This window comes from Colius striatus, chromosome 2, assembly GCF_028858725.1.
Source record: "Colius striatus isolate bColStr4 chromosome 2, bColStr4.1.hap1, whole genome shotgun sequence".
Taxonomy (NCBI): Eukaryota; Metazoa; Chordata; class Aves; order Coliiformes; family Coliidae; genus Colius; species Colius striatus.
The window spans coordinates 8,963,830-8,981,831 of NC_084760.1; the positions used below are offsets into that span (position 1 = coordinate 8,963,830).

Below are 18,002 nucleotides of genomic sequence, written 5' to 3' on the forward strand. Positions count from 1 at the left end.
CTGTTTGGATTCAGATTCTCATCCATAAATAGATGTCTTACACTACCTTATTATTATGTAATATTTTGTGTAGTAAGGATGATTAATTTTATCCGCACAGATTCCATATGTCACCAGTTTACTGTCAGATACTTTATACTTTTCAAATAAAAGCATTTTGGTTACAAGTGAAAAATGATGTCAGACTGATCCTGCAGCTTGTTGTGGCAACTTTCTTGAGAGTACCAGCTAGACAGTGCCTATCCCTTACCATTTACCTCCTTTTAATAATTGAAAAATAATGATTTATATATTTGTTTTTCCCTGAACAACTCATTTCAGTTCCTCAGTTTATAATATGCCTCACCAATGAGTTTACTGGCAAAACTCAGCTGATGTGTCCTGATATTTGAGGGCAAATCGTTAAGTAATATTCCAGCTAGTCTTGCTTGTGAGGGTCAAGTTGTAAAAACAGACTTATTCTTGAATTAACATGTTCAGATCTGCTTTTATGAGTGCAATTTCTTTCTTTCTTTATGTTTATTTTATTTAGGGTGCAATTTTCTTGGAAGGAATAACAGTTAAATGTGTGACCCAGGTGACAACGCAACCAAAGTTAGGAGGAATACAGCAAAAATGTCAGCAGTTCTGTGGATGGGAAGGGTATGAGAATATTTACAACTTATTTATTTATACTGTCTAGAAATATGTGTTGTGTTTTTAGTTTTGCAGAAGGAAACAACTTGTAAAAATGAAGAAAGGTGACTATATTTGGGTGGTTTGTTTAAAAAACAAAGCAAGCCTCAAAAATACTGAGCAGTGAAACATTGTACTATGAAACAGATCAGCTATTGGTATTACAAAACAAGATTCTAGAACTGCTTTTCCATTGAGATAATAAAATGTTTTCAGATGAATTGTTGGTGTACAAATTTCTGAGGTAGTCTAGTCCAGGTATTTGTGTAAAATGTAGTGTTTGCTTAAGCATTAGACTTACTTATACAACTGCTATTACATTTCACTTTTGAGATGGAAGACTTGTTTTTGTAGCTGACTTGGATTTGTGTCCAATGTGAGTGAGAATGTTGATTTTAATGTCTCAGATTCTCAGCTCCTCCTTTCCAAAGCTGATGATCCAGGGAGTCACTCACAGTGCTTCCTCAGTTGCTGATGCTTATGTTTGTTGCAGTGCTTGTAATTTTGATTTCAAACATCTCTTCCTCAAGTTAAAACTTTGAAGTTCACATACCTTAGTCTTTTGCTATAAACAAATACCCTTGTTCTTTGGACATTTGATTTCTCTTGCAAGATACCTTATTGGAGAAGATGTTCTAACTCAAAGTTAGAACAGCAAGTCTGTTACAGGGTGTGACTTCAGTCTAATGTAAATAATACATTGCCTTGTGTGACTCTGGCAGAACATTAATAAACATAGTTCTTTTTTCTTAGGTCTGGGTTCCCTGGGGCACAGCCTGTTTCCATGGACAAGCAAAATATTAAATTTTTGGAGCAGAAGCCATACAAAGTGAGCTGGAAAGCAGATGGCACTCGGTAAGTTCTGTTTCAAATGAAAAAGAAACACTCAGTAAATCGGGTAGATGGTTTGTATTTCCTCAGGAATATGAATTTGCTTGCACAAAGAACAAAACAGATTCTAACAACAAAAGAGATTTCATTTTTTTTGCTGTCTTGGTACCCAGCATTTGCTGAAGTATGTGGCCAAGTTTCTTTTTAGCAGCTCTTCTGCAGACTGATTGTTAAACGTATGTACTTTTATTCACAGAATCTTAAGAATTGGAAGGGACCTTGAAAGATCATCCAGTTCAACCCCCCTGCCAGAACAGGACCACCTAGAGTAGGTCACACAGGAACTTGTCCAGATGGGGTTTGGAATGTTTCCAGAGAAGGAGACTCCATAACCCATCTGGGCAGCCCTTTCCAGTGCTCCCTCACCTGAACAGAGAAGAAGTTTTTCCTTATGTTTCTTTGGAACCTCTTGTGTTCCAGCTTATACCCATTGCCCCTTGTCCTATCATTGGCCATCACTGAGAACAGCCTGGCTCCATCCTCCTGACACACACCTTTTATCTGTAAACATGAATGAGGTCACCCTCAGTCTCCTCCAAGCTGAAGAGCCCCAGCTCCCTCAGTCTTTCATCATTTATTCTTCTTCCTAACCCTTACATGTCTGTCAGTCAAGACTTGCCACCAAGGTTTTAGAATAATCTTCGATAACAGCAAGAATTTAGTAAGACAAAGTATTTGTTTATAAAAGCTAGATGAAGACTTCTAGTTGATCCTTCAGAAGCTGGCTTGTGTTAGTAATTTCATAATTTTCTTTTTTAAACTGATTTTGTGGCCCTTTAGTCAAACTTGTAGTTCTGGTCAGCCCAAGAGTCAGCAGTGTCATCCTCCCTCACCAGTTCTCTTACTTTCCTTATAGAGGTGGCTGTTGTTTAATAACAGACCATGATCTGATTGGATTGATGTGTTGCTATTTCTGATGTGAAATGCATCCATGTATTTAATTTCTCTAGTATTCTCATATTAGCATTTACAAGTAGGAGATATACCATACATCATCAAATACAGAATGGCAAAACACTTTTTTTTCTTGTGATTTTAGCTGGTTATAGATTGGGCTGAACTGCATGAAACTCAGATGTCTAAACATGTGCATCTGATACCATTGAGTATCCTTTCATTGCTTTGTCTCAGGTGAAAAACTATGTCACACAGGGTCTCTTACCTCTGCACCCAGCATCTTGGTTGAGGTATAGAAAGTATTTGCTATTCATACTGAAATAAAACCTGAAATGTTCAGTGCACTGTTTCATAGAATCATAGAATGGTAGGGGTTGGAAGGGACCTTTAGAGATCATCTAGTCCAACCCCCCTGCAGAAGCAGGGTCACCTAGATCAGGTCGCATAGGAACATTTCCAGGCGGGTCTTGAAGACTTCCAAGGAGGGAGACTCCACACCCTCCCTGGGCAGCCTGTGCCAGGGCTCCCTCACCCTCATAGTGACATAGTTTTTTCTTATATTTAAGTGGAACTTTTTGTGTTCCAGCTTCATCCCATTATCCCTTGTCCTGTTACTATCTACTATAGAAAAAAGGGATGTCCCAACCTCCTGACCCCCACCCTTTAGATATTTATAAATGTTAATAAGATCTCCCCTCAGTCTCCTCCAGACTAAACAGCCCCAGTTCCCGCAGCCTTTCCTCGTGTGAAAGATGTTCCATTCCCCTGATCATCTTGGTGGCCCTGTGCTGGACTCTCTCCAGCAGTTCCCTGTCCCTCTTGAGCTGAGGAGCCCAGAACTGGACACAGGACTCCAGATGAGGCCTCACCAGGGCAGAGTAGAGAGGGAGAAGAACCTCCCTTGACAAAACTCTGCAAGAGTTTCCTTGTACTCTTGCAAAGATGTACTATGACTCTTCATACAAACAAATCTTTCTTGACTCAAATTCCAAGCCTCCAACATAATACTTATTTTCATAGGACTGAACAGTTTTAATAGGTCAGAACATTTGCGAAATTACAAGCCTTTCCTTGTGGTTTTGAAGTTATCATCGGATACCCCAACCGTCTCTTTTTCTTCAGTATTTCTGTTTTCAAAACAAAAATCAAGATATTAATGGAAATTATTTTAATCCATGCTACTCAAACTGTTGAGATTTGTTGTGGGTGCTCCCTTGAGGTAGTAGTTTCGTATCCTGCAGTCAGTAGTGTCTCAATAACAGGAAGAGTGTAGATTGTGAAATACGTCTCATTCATTTCAATGGCTTGATTTTTACTTCTAAGATATTCTCTGCATACAACAGTGTTTAAGCAATTGTAATCTGTGCTAAATGAAACGCCTTCAGTTTTTATTCACTGACAGCAAATCAATGGCTTTTTGAACCTACTTTGACTTAATCACAAAGAGTACAATTAGAATGAATGCACACAGCAAGAGGAGAGGCATGTTACACTTATTTGTGTGAGGTGCCTTAGACTAGCAAGAGTTCAGTGTTCATGTGTACAAGTTAGAAGGCATCAACTGTGTGGGTGAAATATATGCTTTCAAAAACAGGAGGTAAGAATTTTTGTTTTCATACCAGTGAAGTTGAAATACGGGTTTTGTGTATAGAGAGGAGCAAAAGTTTGTCTTGTCAGTGCAATGGAAAGCATACCCTTCTGTGATGAGACAACAAAGTTTTCATACTAGATAAACAAGCACCTAGTTTGTCTTCTAAAGTTTTTCCTGTGTTTTTTCTTTTATTAGTGTTGTTATCTTTAGTAATAGAATGGAAAAACCTCCATAATGAAAGGCTTGGACAATATGGGGAGTTGAATGCCCTGGGAGAACTACCAAGTGGCTCCACATGGAGTCAGTCAGGATTCAGCACAACTCAGCCAGAATGAAGCTGTCTCCTATAAAAACCCTTCAGGTGCCTCTTCTCTGTAGATTTTGTACTGTAGGGTTTTATTAGCTCAGGCAAAGCATGGTGAGTAAATACAAGTAAGCTTGCACTCAATATGGCATCCAAGTATTAAGAAATGGGTGATAATATTTGGCTTATTAAGGTTGGCTGGCTGTATACACAAGCACTAGGGTAACATGATGCAGGCATTCTCAGGGTGTGAGGTTGCAGACACGTGGTTGAGAGATCTAAGTTTATTCTCAGACCAGTGCAGTGCATTCAAAAGCTGCTGGGCCTAAACAAGTAAACTCAGCCAACTTAATCAGGCTGTACAAAGAGGCAGATGGGAATCTTTGCATTTATTATGTTTTTAATCCACATTTCAGATTAACTGCTAGTGGACTTGAGTTGTATAGCTATGAAAATGTGTTTACAAAGTATTGCTGTCCTGTGCAGCTCAGTTATTGCTTGTCCTTGCCTTATTTCACAGCTTAGTCCTTCAGGAAGTCTTTGTTTTAGGGAATGGTTAACACTAATATTTTGTTATGTATGAAAGACAATTTATGGAATGTTTTTGTATAATTTAAGCCTATTGCTTTAAGAAATAGTAATAGCAGAAAATAATTCTTGTTTAAAAGAATTTCTTTCTGGAAGGCCATTTGATATTAAAGGAAAAAATGGCCTCATCTGCAGTTTCTCTTTGCATTAGCACTGAGGAAAAGTCTGTTCAAAACCATGGGTCATTAGCTAATACGGATTGGTGTGTCTTAGAACTAATTCTAAGGTGCTGTAAAATTACAATTAGTGCTATTCCATGGGATAGTCAGCTGTATTTCCACATTTCTTTTTCTATTTGTATTTTCAGTGTGAGTCTTCCTTTGTTATACCTTATGTTATTCATTTGGAAATTTGAATTAGGGAATATTCATATTTTCTTACTCAGTGTATAGGATGCATACATTCTGAATCCTTGAATAATTATGTAGAAAATAATAGTATACTTTCTGTGAAAGCAGTTAAAGCTCACCTGTAATTTCATGTAGGAATTTTCACTATTTTGGATATGCTATCCTGTGTTTCTAGTGTTCTGGTTTAGCAAGGAGCAGCTTTTGCTTGGTAACAGGGGGAGGGGGTTGCAGTGAAGAACCGGAAAAGAGTTTTTGGACTCTCCTCTGGCTCCTGGGTTCAGACCCATCTCTGGCCCGGCTGGGCCAATCTGGCACCTCTGCCATCACTATTTAGGGACAGGAATTTGAAGTGCTGGCAGGAGGTGTGAGAGTGATACAAGATGGAGGCGACCACGCAGACCCCACAGTCAGAGAAGGAGGAAGGAAGGAGAAGCACCAGACCAGAGACCCCTCTGCAAGCCGTGGCGAGAATGCAGCTGTACCCCTGCAAGCCATGCAGGGCCATGGCAGGACTGAGAGCCACCAGCAGCTCCGTGTGAGTGAGCCCGGACGGGCGAGGGACTGTGTGGGGAGACGGCCATGGCACAGGCCGTGCTGGAGCCTGCGGGCCCAGAGCAGTCCCACACGAGAGGCAGAGAGGAGCTGCAGCCTTTGGGATCAATGCGCGTGGGAGCAGCCCGGGCAGGGCTGTGTGTGTGTGAGGGACCCCATGGGCTTGCAGGGAGGACTGGTGTGGAGCTCACCTGTCCTGAGGAGGGACAAATGGCAGAAGCCATCAGGAATAGACTGACTGAAACCCCCACTCCCTGCCCCCCTGGGGGAGGAAGAGGGAAGGAGTGGGTAGAAGGTGTTCTTAAAGGGCTGGTCGGACTCTTCGTTGTTGTACTACTCTGCATTGTTTTATTTTGGTTATGTTTTGGGTTTAAGGTTATGTTTTAGTTGATGTTGCATTAAATTATTTTTCCTTCCTCAAGCCGAGTAGCCTGGTCTGTTTTGTCCTGAACCTTAAGCGGCGATTAAGCTCTCCCTGCCCTTTGGCAACCCTCAGCCTCTTCAGTACTTGAGGCTAATCGTGGTCTGTTGTTCCCTGATGGGCCTAAACCAAGACACTAGAGTTCTAGAATGATGATACAACAGGGTGGATAAAGAATAAAACTGAGGGAAAGCAAATGTCACTCCAGTCTTCAAAAGGGCAAGAAGGAGGAGCCAGGTAACTACAGACCAGTCAGCCTCACCTCCATCCTTGGAAAGGTGATGGAAAACTTATCCTAGGTGCTGTATCCAGGCATATAAAGGACAAGAAGGTCATTAGGAGCAATCAACATAGCTTTACCAAAGGGAAGTCATGTTTGACCAAGCAATCTACCCTCGTGGGCAAGAAGGCCAGTGGCATCCTGGGGTGTATTAGAAGGGCTGTAGGCAGTAGGTTCAGAGAGGTTCTCCTCCCCCTTTACTCTGCGACTGCATGTGGAATAGTGTCCAGTTCTGGGCCCCTCAGTTCAAGAAGGACAGGGAGCTACTGGAGAGTTCAATGCAGGACCACAAAGATGGTGAACAGAGTGGAGCATCTCCCTTCTGATGAAAGGCTGAGGGAGCTGGGGCTCTTCAGCTTGGAGAAGAGGATACTGAGGGGTGACCTCATTCATGTTTACATATACACAAAGGGTGGATGTCAGGAGGATGGAGCCAGGATGTTCTCAGTGATGGCCAATGATAGGACAAGAGGCAATGGATACAAACTGGAACAGAAGAAGTTGCAAAGAAACACAAGGAAAAACTTCTTCCCTGTTCAAGTGAGAGAGCACTGGCAGGCGCTGCCCAGATGGGTATGGAGTCTCCTTCTCTGGAGACGTTCCAACCCACCTGTCTGAGTTCCTGTGTGACCTACTCGAGGTGGTCCTGCTCTGGCACGGGGGTTGGACTAGATGATCTTTCAAAGTCTCTTCCAACCTTTAAGATTCTGTGATTCTGTAAATAAATAGTTCTTTTAAATTTTCTTGGAACATAGTAACTTGTAGTTGATTATGGAGATGCACAGACTGATATATTCATAGAAGAAAATGGTACTACAGAGAGTTAGTGTTAATGAAATTCAGCAGAAGGAATGTTGTGAGAGAGAAAAGATAAAAACCTGAGCTGTTATTTGGACGTTTAGACACTGTATGATAGCTACCCTAATCAACAATGAAAAATTGCTATGGCAGTTTTTACATTGGACATGCTTCTAATTATTTTGTTGTTCTACAACAGTCTGGGCTCCGTGTGCATTGAAACAAGATTTCATTAATTACTCTGAATGCTTGTGTTGACAGGCGTGACCTTCCTGATTTTAATATTAAGACTTCAGTTAGTGAATATCTGTTTATGGATCCTCTGCTTACTTTGTCTGGAGATGAAGCCCGTGTCATCAAATATCTCTGAAGCTATTCTGTTAAGTGTGGTTTAGATGCAGCAGTGTAGATATAGTGTAGCTAATTACAATATTATTTGGCTTGCATTCATGCTTTTTTTCCCTTTGTTCTCTTTTGTTTCTTAAAAAAGCCTTGATATTTCCTTGACCTGGTTGTACATAGAGAAAAGGAGATGCTTAACTAACAACTTTATATTTTCTTACTTAAATAAAACACTCTCATTTCAGTTAATAGCAATATTTGCTCACCTTAATCAAACTGATTAAATTGCACCATTGTTAAATACCTGCATTTTTCCTTAGAGGTTTCATAGATAAAGCCTTTATTTATAGACGGACTTAACTGACATGGAGTAGTTTTGTTGAGGTCTTTTCCTTTTCTTCAATGCCATTTGCTCTTCCTAGATTTCAACTGGAACTGAACTTTCACCCTTCTGCTTTAGGAGTGGTGTTGGCATTTGTTTTGGTTGGTTGATTGGTTTGTTTTTCAGTGGTAGAAATATTTCCCTAAATGAAAGAGCATCATTTATCATCTCATGTTGAGTAAATAATTTAAAATTTATTAGTTAAATTATTTGACTGAGATTCTATAAAATATTTTGAGGAAGTTTACTAGAAGTTTGCCCCATCATAGTCTTGCTGTACAGAGCATGATTTCCATGAGCATCAGCAAGGCACATCTTGTTCTCGCTGCAGCTTTCTTAGTGTCTTAGCTCCAAATGGAAATGCATCATGAACAACTACTTGTCCCCTCCTGTTTAAAAATGCCTATGTGTAAAGATGTGTACACTTGCATCTCAGGTTTAGACAAAAATGAGCTTAAAATTAAAAGACTTCTGTAGCCCACATAAGATTTTTGTCTTTGGAAAAATACCTTTTGTGACAGCTACGTGCTTGGATGTAAATAATATGTGCAACTCTGTTTTGGGAAAACACACCTCTAAAATCACATTGCTTTAAATTATTATTATAAGCCAAAAGTCACTCAAGTCTGCAGCTATTCTGACTGATTTGGTGTGAATTCTGTCCTGTTTACTTATTGGAACAGTTGTCAAACCTCTGATGTGTTAAAAGTCATTTTAATGCTAATCTACTCACAGGGCACAGAAATTCTAAGGGTCAATATCCCACTACTAAAATCATGCCTTTTGTCTTGGAGGTGAAATATGTGTTGTATGTTAACAGCAGCTACAAGGTATGTAGGCCTTAACAAATGTATCCTGATTTTGGAGTGCTGGCTTTCTGAAATAGTAGTTACTATCTGTATAAGGTAATTACAACAGTATGTCCAAGGCATACTGCATGACTCTGTATTCTCAACTTTGTACTGTAAAGTCATTAACCCAGGTGGTTAGTGGCTTACTGTGTCCCTGGGTATGTATCTCATTAATACTCTTCATAGCAGATGTTTGGTCTAATGAGTGGAGCTGAATGTTCAGACAAGAGTAGGGTTAGTAAACTAACGAGAAGCCAATTTTGAAACAAAAAAAACCCCACTCTTACCACTAAAAAGAATAACAAGCTTTACAATTTCTTTGGAACAATTCAAATTAATACAGTGAAATAAGGCTGGGTTTTATAATGGTAAAATATGACCTGAAATAAACACAAGCCATTAAGAGGTGTGACTTATTTTCCTATATTTATATGAGTAGCTTTTTATTTTTCACATTTGTACACATGCAGTAAAAAATAAATACATTCCAAGTACTATGGCTGTTCAATTATAATACGGAAATGATTTAAAAAATGCAGAGCAGGTAGATCTTGCCAAAGGCTATCACATTTGAAAAACATCCGTGGAAATTTGATGCCTTTCAGACAATTAAATGCAAACAAGTAGGTACAAATGTAACAAAGGTCTTTGAGAATTGCTGCTGATTAAAAGGTGTTGGTAATAAAGTAGTTAGGACCATCTCTGAAGTTAGTTGTTCTTTTCATGATGTACTTGCACTAGTACAGGCTGGGGGTTGAACTGCTGAAGAGCAGCTCTGCAGAGAGAGACCTGGGAGTCCTGATTGATAATAAACTGACCATGAGCCAGCAATGTGCCCTCATGGCCAAGAAGGCCAATGGCAGCCTGGGATGCATCAGGAAGAGTGTGGCCAGCAGGTCAAGGGAGGTTCTTCTCCCTCTCTACTGTGCCCTGGTGAGGCCTCATCTGGAGTCCTGTGTCCAGTTCTGGGCTCCTCAGCTCAAGAGGGACAGGGAAGTGCTGGAGAGAGTCCAGCACAGGGCCACCAAGATGATCAGGGGACTGGAACATCTTTCATAGGAGGAAAGGCTGCAGGAACTATTAACATTTATAAATATCTAAAGGGTGGGTGTCAGGAGGTTGGGACATCCCTTTTTTCTATAGTAGATAGTAACAGGACAAGGGGTAATGGGATGAAGCTGGAAGACAAAAAGTTGCACTTAAACTTAAGAAAAAACTATTTCACTGTGAGATGAGGGAACCCTGGCACAGGCTGCCCAGAGGGGTTGTGGAGGCTTCTTCCTTGGAGGTCTTCAATATCCCCCTGGACATGTTCCTATGTGACCTGATCAAGGTGACCCTGCTTCTGCAGGGGGTTGGACTAGATGATCTCTAAAGGTCCCTTCCAACCCCCACCATTCTGTGATTCATTCTACGATTAGCAAATTACATTTTAGAAAAAAGAGCATGTTTCCTAAATAATTCTCATCTTGTTGGTATCATAATCCAAAGTAAAAATAGTATAAGACCAGTGGCCAAATTTTTGGATTGTGTTTATTAAGCAAATAATTTAGATTTCTCCAAAGCATGTAAGTTGCTCTATTGTCAAGCTTGTAGTAGCTTCCCAGGTTTCTTTAGTTTAGCTTGAAGAAAAATGAAGAAGATTTCTGTTTTTGTTAGGAACTTTAAAATTACTGGCGATTGCAGCCTCTTCAGAAATGTATTTGCTACCATTATGTCAAGAAAGTCTACTGTGTGTGTTTTGAGATAACTGTTCATGTATGTTATTAAAATGAAGATGAAATACGGGTTTCTCCCTGAAATTGCATGGCTGGGTACTTTTTCTTTCCTTGTTCTTTGCTCCTTTACATGATGAGATGAAGCTTACACGCTGCATAACTGAGAAATTGCAGATTCCTAATATCAAAAGTTATCCAAAAGTCATTTGTGACAAGAGTAACTTGTGAAGAGGTGATTGTTGCTAAAGAGCAGCTCTAAAATAATAGAGGAATCTGAGAAACAGATTTTTTTCTTTAGAAATGAAGAGCTAAAAGAAAAAAATAGGTGGTGAGGAAGAATAACAGTTGCCTGTCTGCAAAGTATTAAAGAAGAGGTAGTTGATTGGGTTAATAGTAAAACTGTTATTGCTGAGAGATAGGAGATGGTTAGAGAGAAAGTTGGGATAGTAATGAGAATAAAGGAGGACAGGGAAGGTTGGAGGGTAGTGCTAATCTAATTAAAAAAACAAATCTATGCACTTGAGAACTCATTATTAAGAACAAGAGACTGCCTTGTCATGAAAGCAGATCTAGAGAGTGGAAGGGTTGTCTCCTGGGAAAGATATTAATATGAAGTTGAACTTGAAGGAGACTGGGAATGAGAAAGAAGCCACAGATTAGTTTGCAGATTAGTACAAATGACATGACCAGATTCTCATGGATGTGGATTTTTATGCCCAGTAGTAGAAAGTGCCTGAAGTGGAGGTTTACACAATTGTTAGTGGATTCCTTCCCAATTTACATGGAATCCACCTCAACTGTTGAGTGCTAATTATACGTCATTCATTCCTGTGTGTATTATTTTCATTGAATAACTCAAAGTAGTAGTTGTAAAGGCCTTTTCTATTATTCCCATGAAACTGTCAAAACAAAGAGAAGACCTGGAACAAAAAGCTTACCTTAAAGGGTAAAGTGACTGTTGCTATTTCCCTATTCCTAACTGCACTATTTTATTACATGCTACATTTTTAATGTTTTTGGAAGGGAAATGCAGTTTTTGTTTGCACAACATAATCCCTTATATTCCTTTATAATTTTAGCTAGTTCTTTAAGAGAAAACAAGCTCACCCATTATTAAAGTAGTTTTGTGGTTCTACAGCTTGGAGAACTTTGGTTTAGGATGAGTCTGGAGTCCATGTGGGATTTATTTCACTGGCTTAATTTTGATAAATACTGAATAGGAGATAGCATATATTTTGACTGGAAATTGAAGTTGTGGAAATTATTGAAATGGTTGAAATAATGTTTTTTTTACCCACTCCTGTCAAGGTTAAAAGCTGTAAAAAGCTTTTATAGACTACAGTAGTAATCAGTTGTTGTGAACTTGCAGCTTTAGCTTTTAAGTGTGTAATGATAACTTTCTGCAAAAGTATGTAAAAGTCACATATGTGGTTCTGGATTATAATGTGTTAACTGCCTTTCTAATGATTGCTGAAAAGAGCAATTAATAGATGTTAATAATCCTGAACAGCATTCCTATTTATGTTCTCAAAAAGAAGATACCTACTTTGTGGTTTTGTTTGTTTAGGTAGGAGGGGAAGAGAAAATGGGATGAGGAGGCAGGAATGATATGTTTTGAGACTAGCAAGTTGGGGGTTTAGTAGCTGAGGTGTGAGTCTTCACTCACTCTACATCTTAATAATTATCCCTCATAGTTATGTTAGACAATAGATTTAGAATTACAAGACTCCTATCGGCCTGTTTCCTCCAACGTTAGAATCTGTATTGTATCCTTAATTTAGTTTTGATTTGAGAGTACAAAAGTTAAACTTTGATAATTTGAGGTAAGATTAGGGAACTTTCAACATATTCAGCATATCTTCTATCTCAGGGTAAAGACATTCTAGCTCAGAGTGAGGAAGCTTTAGCACAAGGTGGCCTGATCATCTCTATCTGTTCACATGGCATCAAAAGTCACGTTGTCGCTTTCTCCTTTATCACTTGCTTTACAGGGAATGAGAGCATGCCTAGACTTTGGCGAGCAGACTGACTTGGACAGCACAAAAGGATTTTAGTAGCCAAACTTATGTGTGTCATCAGATAACACATGGGTTCTCTTTAACTATATGGATTATCAAACAGGAAGGATCTCCTTTGATTGAGAGACTGTACATCAAACAAGGCAGCATAAAGTGTCATAAGGTGTTAGACTAATATCTGGAACTATTGGATATAAATACTGTTACTCCTAAGAATTTCCCACAAAGCAGTATCATTTAAAGTAGACATGTATGTTACAGACCAGGTCTGTTAATTTCACAGCTGTTGGACTAGCTTGAAATTGTTTTTTATCTTAGTGCTGCATTTGGAGGGGATGGTTTGGGGTTGGGGTTTTTTTTTGGGATGATGATGGTGTATTTATTTATTTATTGCTAAGGCACAACCATGTCACTTCACTGCTTCTCTGTCTCTCTAAGTCATGGAATCAATGTAGAGGAATGGATAAATAGGTGTGACAGAACATGGCATCCTCAGTCTGAATCCAAATTGACGGGAATGGTCAAAGACACCATTCTTACTCTAGTTTGTGGTTTCTCCTTTATGCATGACTGTGACAGTGTCAAGACTCCGAAAACAAGTGGTAGAAGGAAGGTCTTATTTTTGTGTCTCTTAGGTGATTAAGGAGCATTGATGATATATAACATCTGGAAGATGTACTTTGTGAAGTAGCAGGCTTGATGCTTCACAATTCTGAAGCCTTTTGGCAGCTCAGAAAGAGTTTTATGGTCACAGTGGTACAACGGGTACAAGCTGGAACAGAAGAGGTTCTAAAGAAACACAAGGAAGAACTTCCCAGTGAGGGTGAGGGAGCACTGCCACAGGTTGCCCAGATGGGTTGTGGAGTCTCCTTCTCTGGAGACATTCCAAACCCACCTGGATGAGTTCCTGTGTGACCTACTCCAGGTGGTCCTGCTCTAGCAGGGGGGTTGGACTGGATGATCTTTTGAGGTCCCTTCCAGTCCTTGAGATTCTGTGATTCTGTGATACTGATACTTAACTGATTATTCATGTATAACTGTTTGAATATTTGGATGGATTGTCTTCTAAGCAAGCTCTTTTGTTTATTTATAAATAGTTAATGCATTAAAATGCTTATTATGTAGCTTGTGCTATGAATACAAATCTTAGAGCATTCAGCCATAGTCCTAAAATGTTCTAATTAGGCCAAGATAAATGATGTGCCCGCGTTTGTACCTGATGTTCAGGCAACAAGTGTCAGTGATTACTGGTTTATTTATTTATTTTCCTTTCTCCAAAGCCACTGTTCATAGTGGAACAGTGTGTCCTGTGCTGCCAGTTCTCTTGGGGAGATTATGGGCACATCCATGAATTGTAATGGCTTAAGCTTGTTCACCGAAGAATGGCGTTCAGTTTGTAAAGTTTAACTATGCGAATATCTAAGGCAGCCCTTTCCCTTGGAGCTCATCTTCTAATCTGTGAGAAAAAATAGCAGATTTGTTTTTCTGTGGCTTGTGCCTGTAATGTAGACAAAATTGATCCAACATGCACTGTGGCATAAATGTTCAAAGTTAAGGGAATCTCCTTTTTCAAAGCTATGATACTCTTTTCTTGACTGCTGCTTTGTGGGCTTCCGTGAGAGACATTAATGGTTCTCTTGCTTGGGGAAACAAGGAATTAACTACTTGCCATCTGATGCTAAATTGTGTTTTTTTCCTTTCTTATACCATTGTGTAACTGCTGCTGTTTTCTCTTTTTTTGGAAATATTTTTGAGCCCATGCTTCAGTCATGAATTTCCCTCTAAATCTCCAAGACATTTTCAAACTAAAAATTGTGGAGTAGGGATAAAGTCAAACAAGTTCAAGCAAACCTGAAGCTCAGCATCTGCAACAACTAATAACAATAATAATAATAATAGAATCATAGAGTCATAGAATGGTAGGGTTGGAAGGGACCTTTAGAGATCGTCTAGTCCAACCCCTCTGCAGAAGCAGGTTCACCTAGACCAGGTTGTATAGGAACATGTCCAGGTGGGTCTTGAAGACCTCCAAGGAAGGAGCCTCCACAACCCCTCTGGGCAGCCTGTGCCAGGGCTCCCTCACCTCACACTGAAATAGTTTTTCCTTATATTTAATTTAGTCAACCATGAAGTATAATTTCTTCCATGAATCTTCTAGCTTTAAAAAAAAAGTAATCAGAACTTCATGCTGTAGAGTTGTTTTCTAATAGTGTTCCTCCCTGCAATGTAGAAATGATCTTCAATATGTACTTGACCATTTAACATCATTAATATTTGGGTGAAACAAAGCAAATCTAGTATTTCAAATAAATCTGTTAATAAACAGATTCTTTTACTGTGTCATATCCTTTCTAGCTAGTGAACAATTCTTCTTCTGTTTTACTCCAGATATGTCATAGTGCACTGGAAGAACTCTTCAATATATAGTAGTTGTAGATTGATTTACACTTTGTTGTAGGTCAAATAATGATAACAATACAACTTCAGGTTTAACCCATAAGGTTTAATATCCTTTTAGAAACAAACAAAACCACCACAGCACTCATAACTTAATTAAAACCCTGGAAGGCAGTCAAGAAAAATGCTGTAACTGGATAGTTTTTTATAACCTTGCTAAATTCTTGGGTTTACCAGCTCTGTTGCAGAGTTTCACAGTCTAATAATACTTTAGATGGAATTGAAGTTTTACATTGGTTTGGAATTTGCCATCTGTTTAATTAAAGGCATCTTTAGGTTTGATTTATAAAATGGGAAAACCTAAAGTTCGAACTCAGTCTAAACTATGATATTCTATCAGGAGAAATGATACCAGTTTCCACACTTCTTATGCTTTTTTCTATGCTCCTTAGTACAGTGAAAATGACAGAAGGTAGTTTTGGAAGAAAATGCCTAGAAAGTGGAGATCCTGATTGTTAAATATATATTGCCATTAAGAATTGTGAAACAGAAGCCAAGAAATGAGAGAGACAAGCCACTGGATTCACTGAGGAACAGAAGAATAAAACTGGAAGGATATTTAGTTGTAGAAAACGTGAGGTCATGAATAAGATATGTTAGAGCTGGAGGCTGTTAACTGGAAATGGCTGTCAGTCAGAATTTAAGAGGTTTTGACCTTTCTTTTTGGTTTAAAATATCAGCAAGGCTGTTGATGGCAGAATTTAACCTAGAAGTATGTGAGAGAAATAGAAAGTATTGGTATATTCAGAGCAGACTAACTTCCAAGAGCCTTTGTGTGTGGTTTTGAAACGTTTTATGTAGAATAGTTCTACAGCTGCTTTCGTGTAGCGGTGTTTCTATAGCTGTTTCTATAAGTGATAGACTATGCACTTGTGCAAGGAAAAATGTACGTACAGTGGTATTTGTGACAGAGCTGTCAGTGTGCTGATTAAAAATACATTATTTCCCTCTTGCTTGCACACAGCAAATAACGTTGTGAGTCTTCACATAACTCCCTGTGTTAGTGTCCCTGGATCCAGGCTTTGTCATCCTTCAGGAGACGTAGTTTGAAGCAGTGACAATTGCCAGCAGCAATTAATATAAGAGAAGAAAGCAAGCTGAGCCTTCCCCATTTATCAGGACTTTAGGGTGTTTTGCTCCATCTGCCACAGGCCAACTTCAAACTCGTCTAATTTAAGCCGTTACTCTAGATCCAGCACAGGCTGGATTCACGCCAGGACGCGGAGCTGCAGCAGCTTAGCGTCACAACAAGGTGATCTTCTACTGTCAGTGGATAGAGGGCAGTCATTAATTGTCATTCTCCTGACCCTTTTCTTCAGTGTTTGATACTGTCTGGCCGGGAGGGAGTGGCAGAGTCCTAAGTAAAGTGCTCAAGTGTCTTGGCCTCATCCTAGTTGATTGATATACGGAGCGGTGATGTGCTCATGGTTTTGAAGTGTTGCCAGTCATGAAAGGAAATTAAGGAACAGAGAATGATATGTGCAGCAGCATTTCGTTGTTACCCCTGCGTCAGCAAACGTATTAGTGATGCTAATTGCTGTGCTGAGCTGGGCAATGCTTATTGTGTGGGAAGGCAGCCCTTTCACAAGACTGTATTCTGGGCTGTGTAATGAACTCCTGGGAATGGAGAGCTGGCGTTTATTTTGTGCTTAGAGTTGATGATGGAATTTCTTATATTTTACATTCTTTAATGTGATAATACAGACAGAAGCACATTTAAAAAGGAAAAAGGGAAAGCAGCAATGATGATACCATGTCGAAATAAATAATCTTCTTTGATAAAGCGTGTCTAAAGAAAGACTGTGGGGCAAAGAAAGCTCCTGTAGGAGCTGAATTTTAAGCTTCCTTTAAAAAAACCCTTTCTAATCCATTTTCTACTTGTAGATTTTTTCAGAAAATTAGTTTTGTGTTGAACTCAAAAGTCAACAGACAAGGACTTAAAGTTTGAGGAAACTGTGCTATGTCTTTTTTCCTAAAGGTTTTAAAACTTCTATAGAGTATGTAACCTTGTTTCTAGGGTAGTTCCTGAGATTTTGGCTGAGGGGAATTAAGTTAAACATAGGTAGGGCACATAGAATGGTAGGGATTGGAAGGGGCCTTTAGAGGTCATCTAGTCCAATCCCCCTGCAGAAGCAGGTCCACCTAGATCAGGTCACATAGGAACGTGTCCAGGTGAGTCTCATAAAACTAAAGTCAATGGCAACACTTCTGTGATCATCTAGGAGATGAATTTCACTGTAAAGGTGTTCTGGCAAGCCTTATGCTGAATATGAGGTACTGTGATGAGGGAGTGGTTTAAGAGCCAGTTTTGTGAAAATTAATTTGAAATTTAATGGTTGAAAACATAAAATATCCACATAACAACAAACTTCAGTTTTTAATGTAAAAATTTTCAGTGTAGCTTCAGTCAGCTTTGGAGTTGTGTAAAAACCACCCCTCCTCAACATACTAAATTAAAAATGGAAGTTTAATAAAATAATTCTTCTGGCATGTATTTTGGGCCCAACTGATGTGGACTGCATCAAGAGGATCTATGTGGAGGCAAATGAGCCTTTGAAACAGTTGCCTTCATTTAGATGTGCTAAAAATAATTGATTTCTGAAGAGAAAACTTTTCAAGATGATGATATTTGGTGGTTGACTTTTTTAACATTTAAAGATTAAAGTTATTAATACCCTGGCAGATGATTTGGAGATCTGCTTGTCTAATGCCTTGAGCTGTAACTCTTTGCTAATGAAATTTTCATCCGATTTCCTGAATTACCGTGTTAATACTGATGCCCAATTAGAATTCATAACGGACCTTGCCTCAGGACCAGAAATGAATGAAAAGTAGCTTCTAATGAAACTTCAGATTTCCACATTTCTATAACAAGATATTTTATTTG

The 18,002-nt window shown here is 39.2% G+C and overlaps 1 protein-coding gene across 4 annotated transcripts in view; it reads left to right on the top strand.

Moving 5' to 3' along the window:
* RNGTT (RNA guanylyltransferase and 5'-phosphatase) overlaps window positions 1-18,002 on the top strand; it is a 195,589-nt gene that overhangs the window by 26,145 nt on the left and 151,442 nt on the right. For all 4 annotated transcript variants that reach the window (XM_061989754.1, XM_061989755.1, XM_061989756.1 and 1 more), the window contains exons 7-8: window positions 533-642; window positions 1,429-1,530. In XM_061989754.1, coding sequence (XP_061845738.1) covers window positions 533-642; window positions 1,429-1,530 — 212 coding nt within the window. The remainder of the gene's footprint in view (window positions 1-532; window positions 643-1,428; window positions 1,531-18,002) is intronic.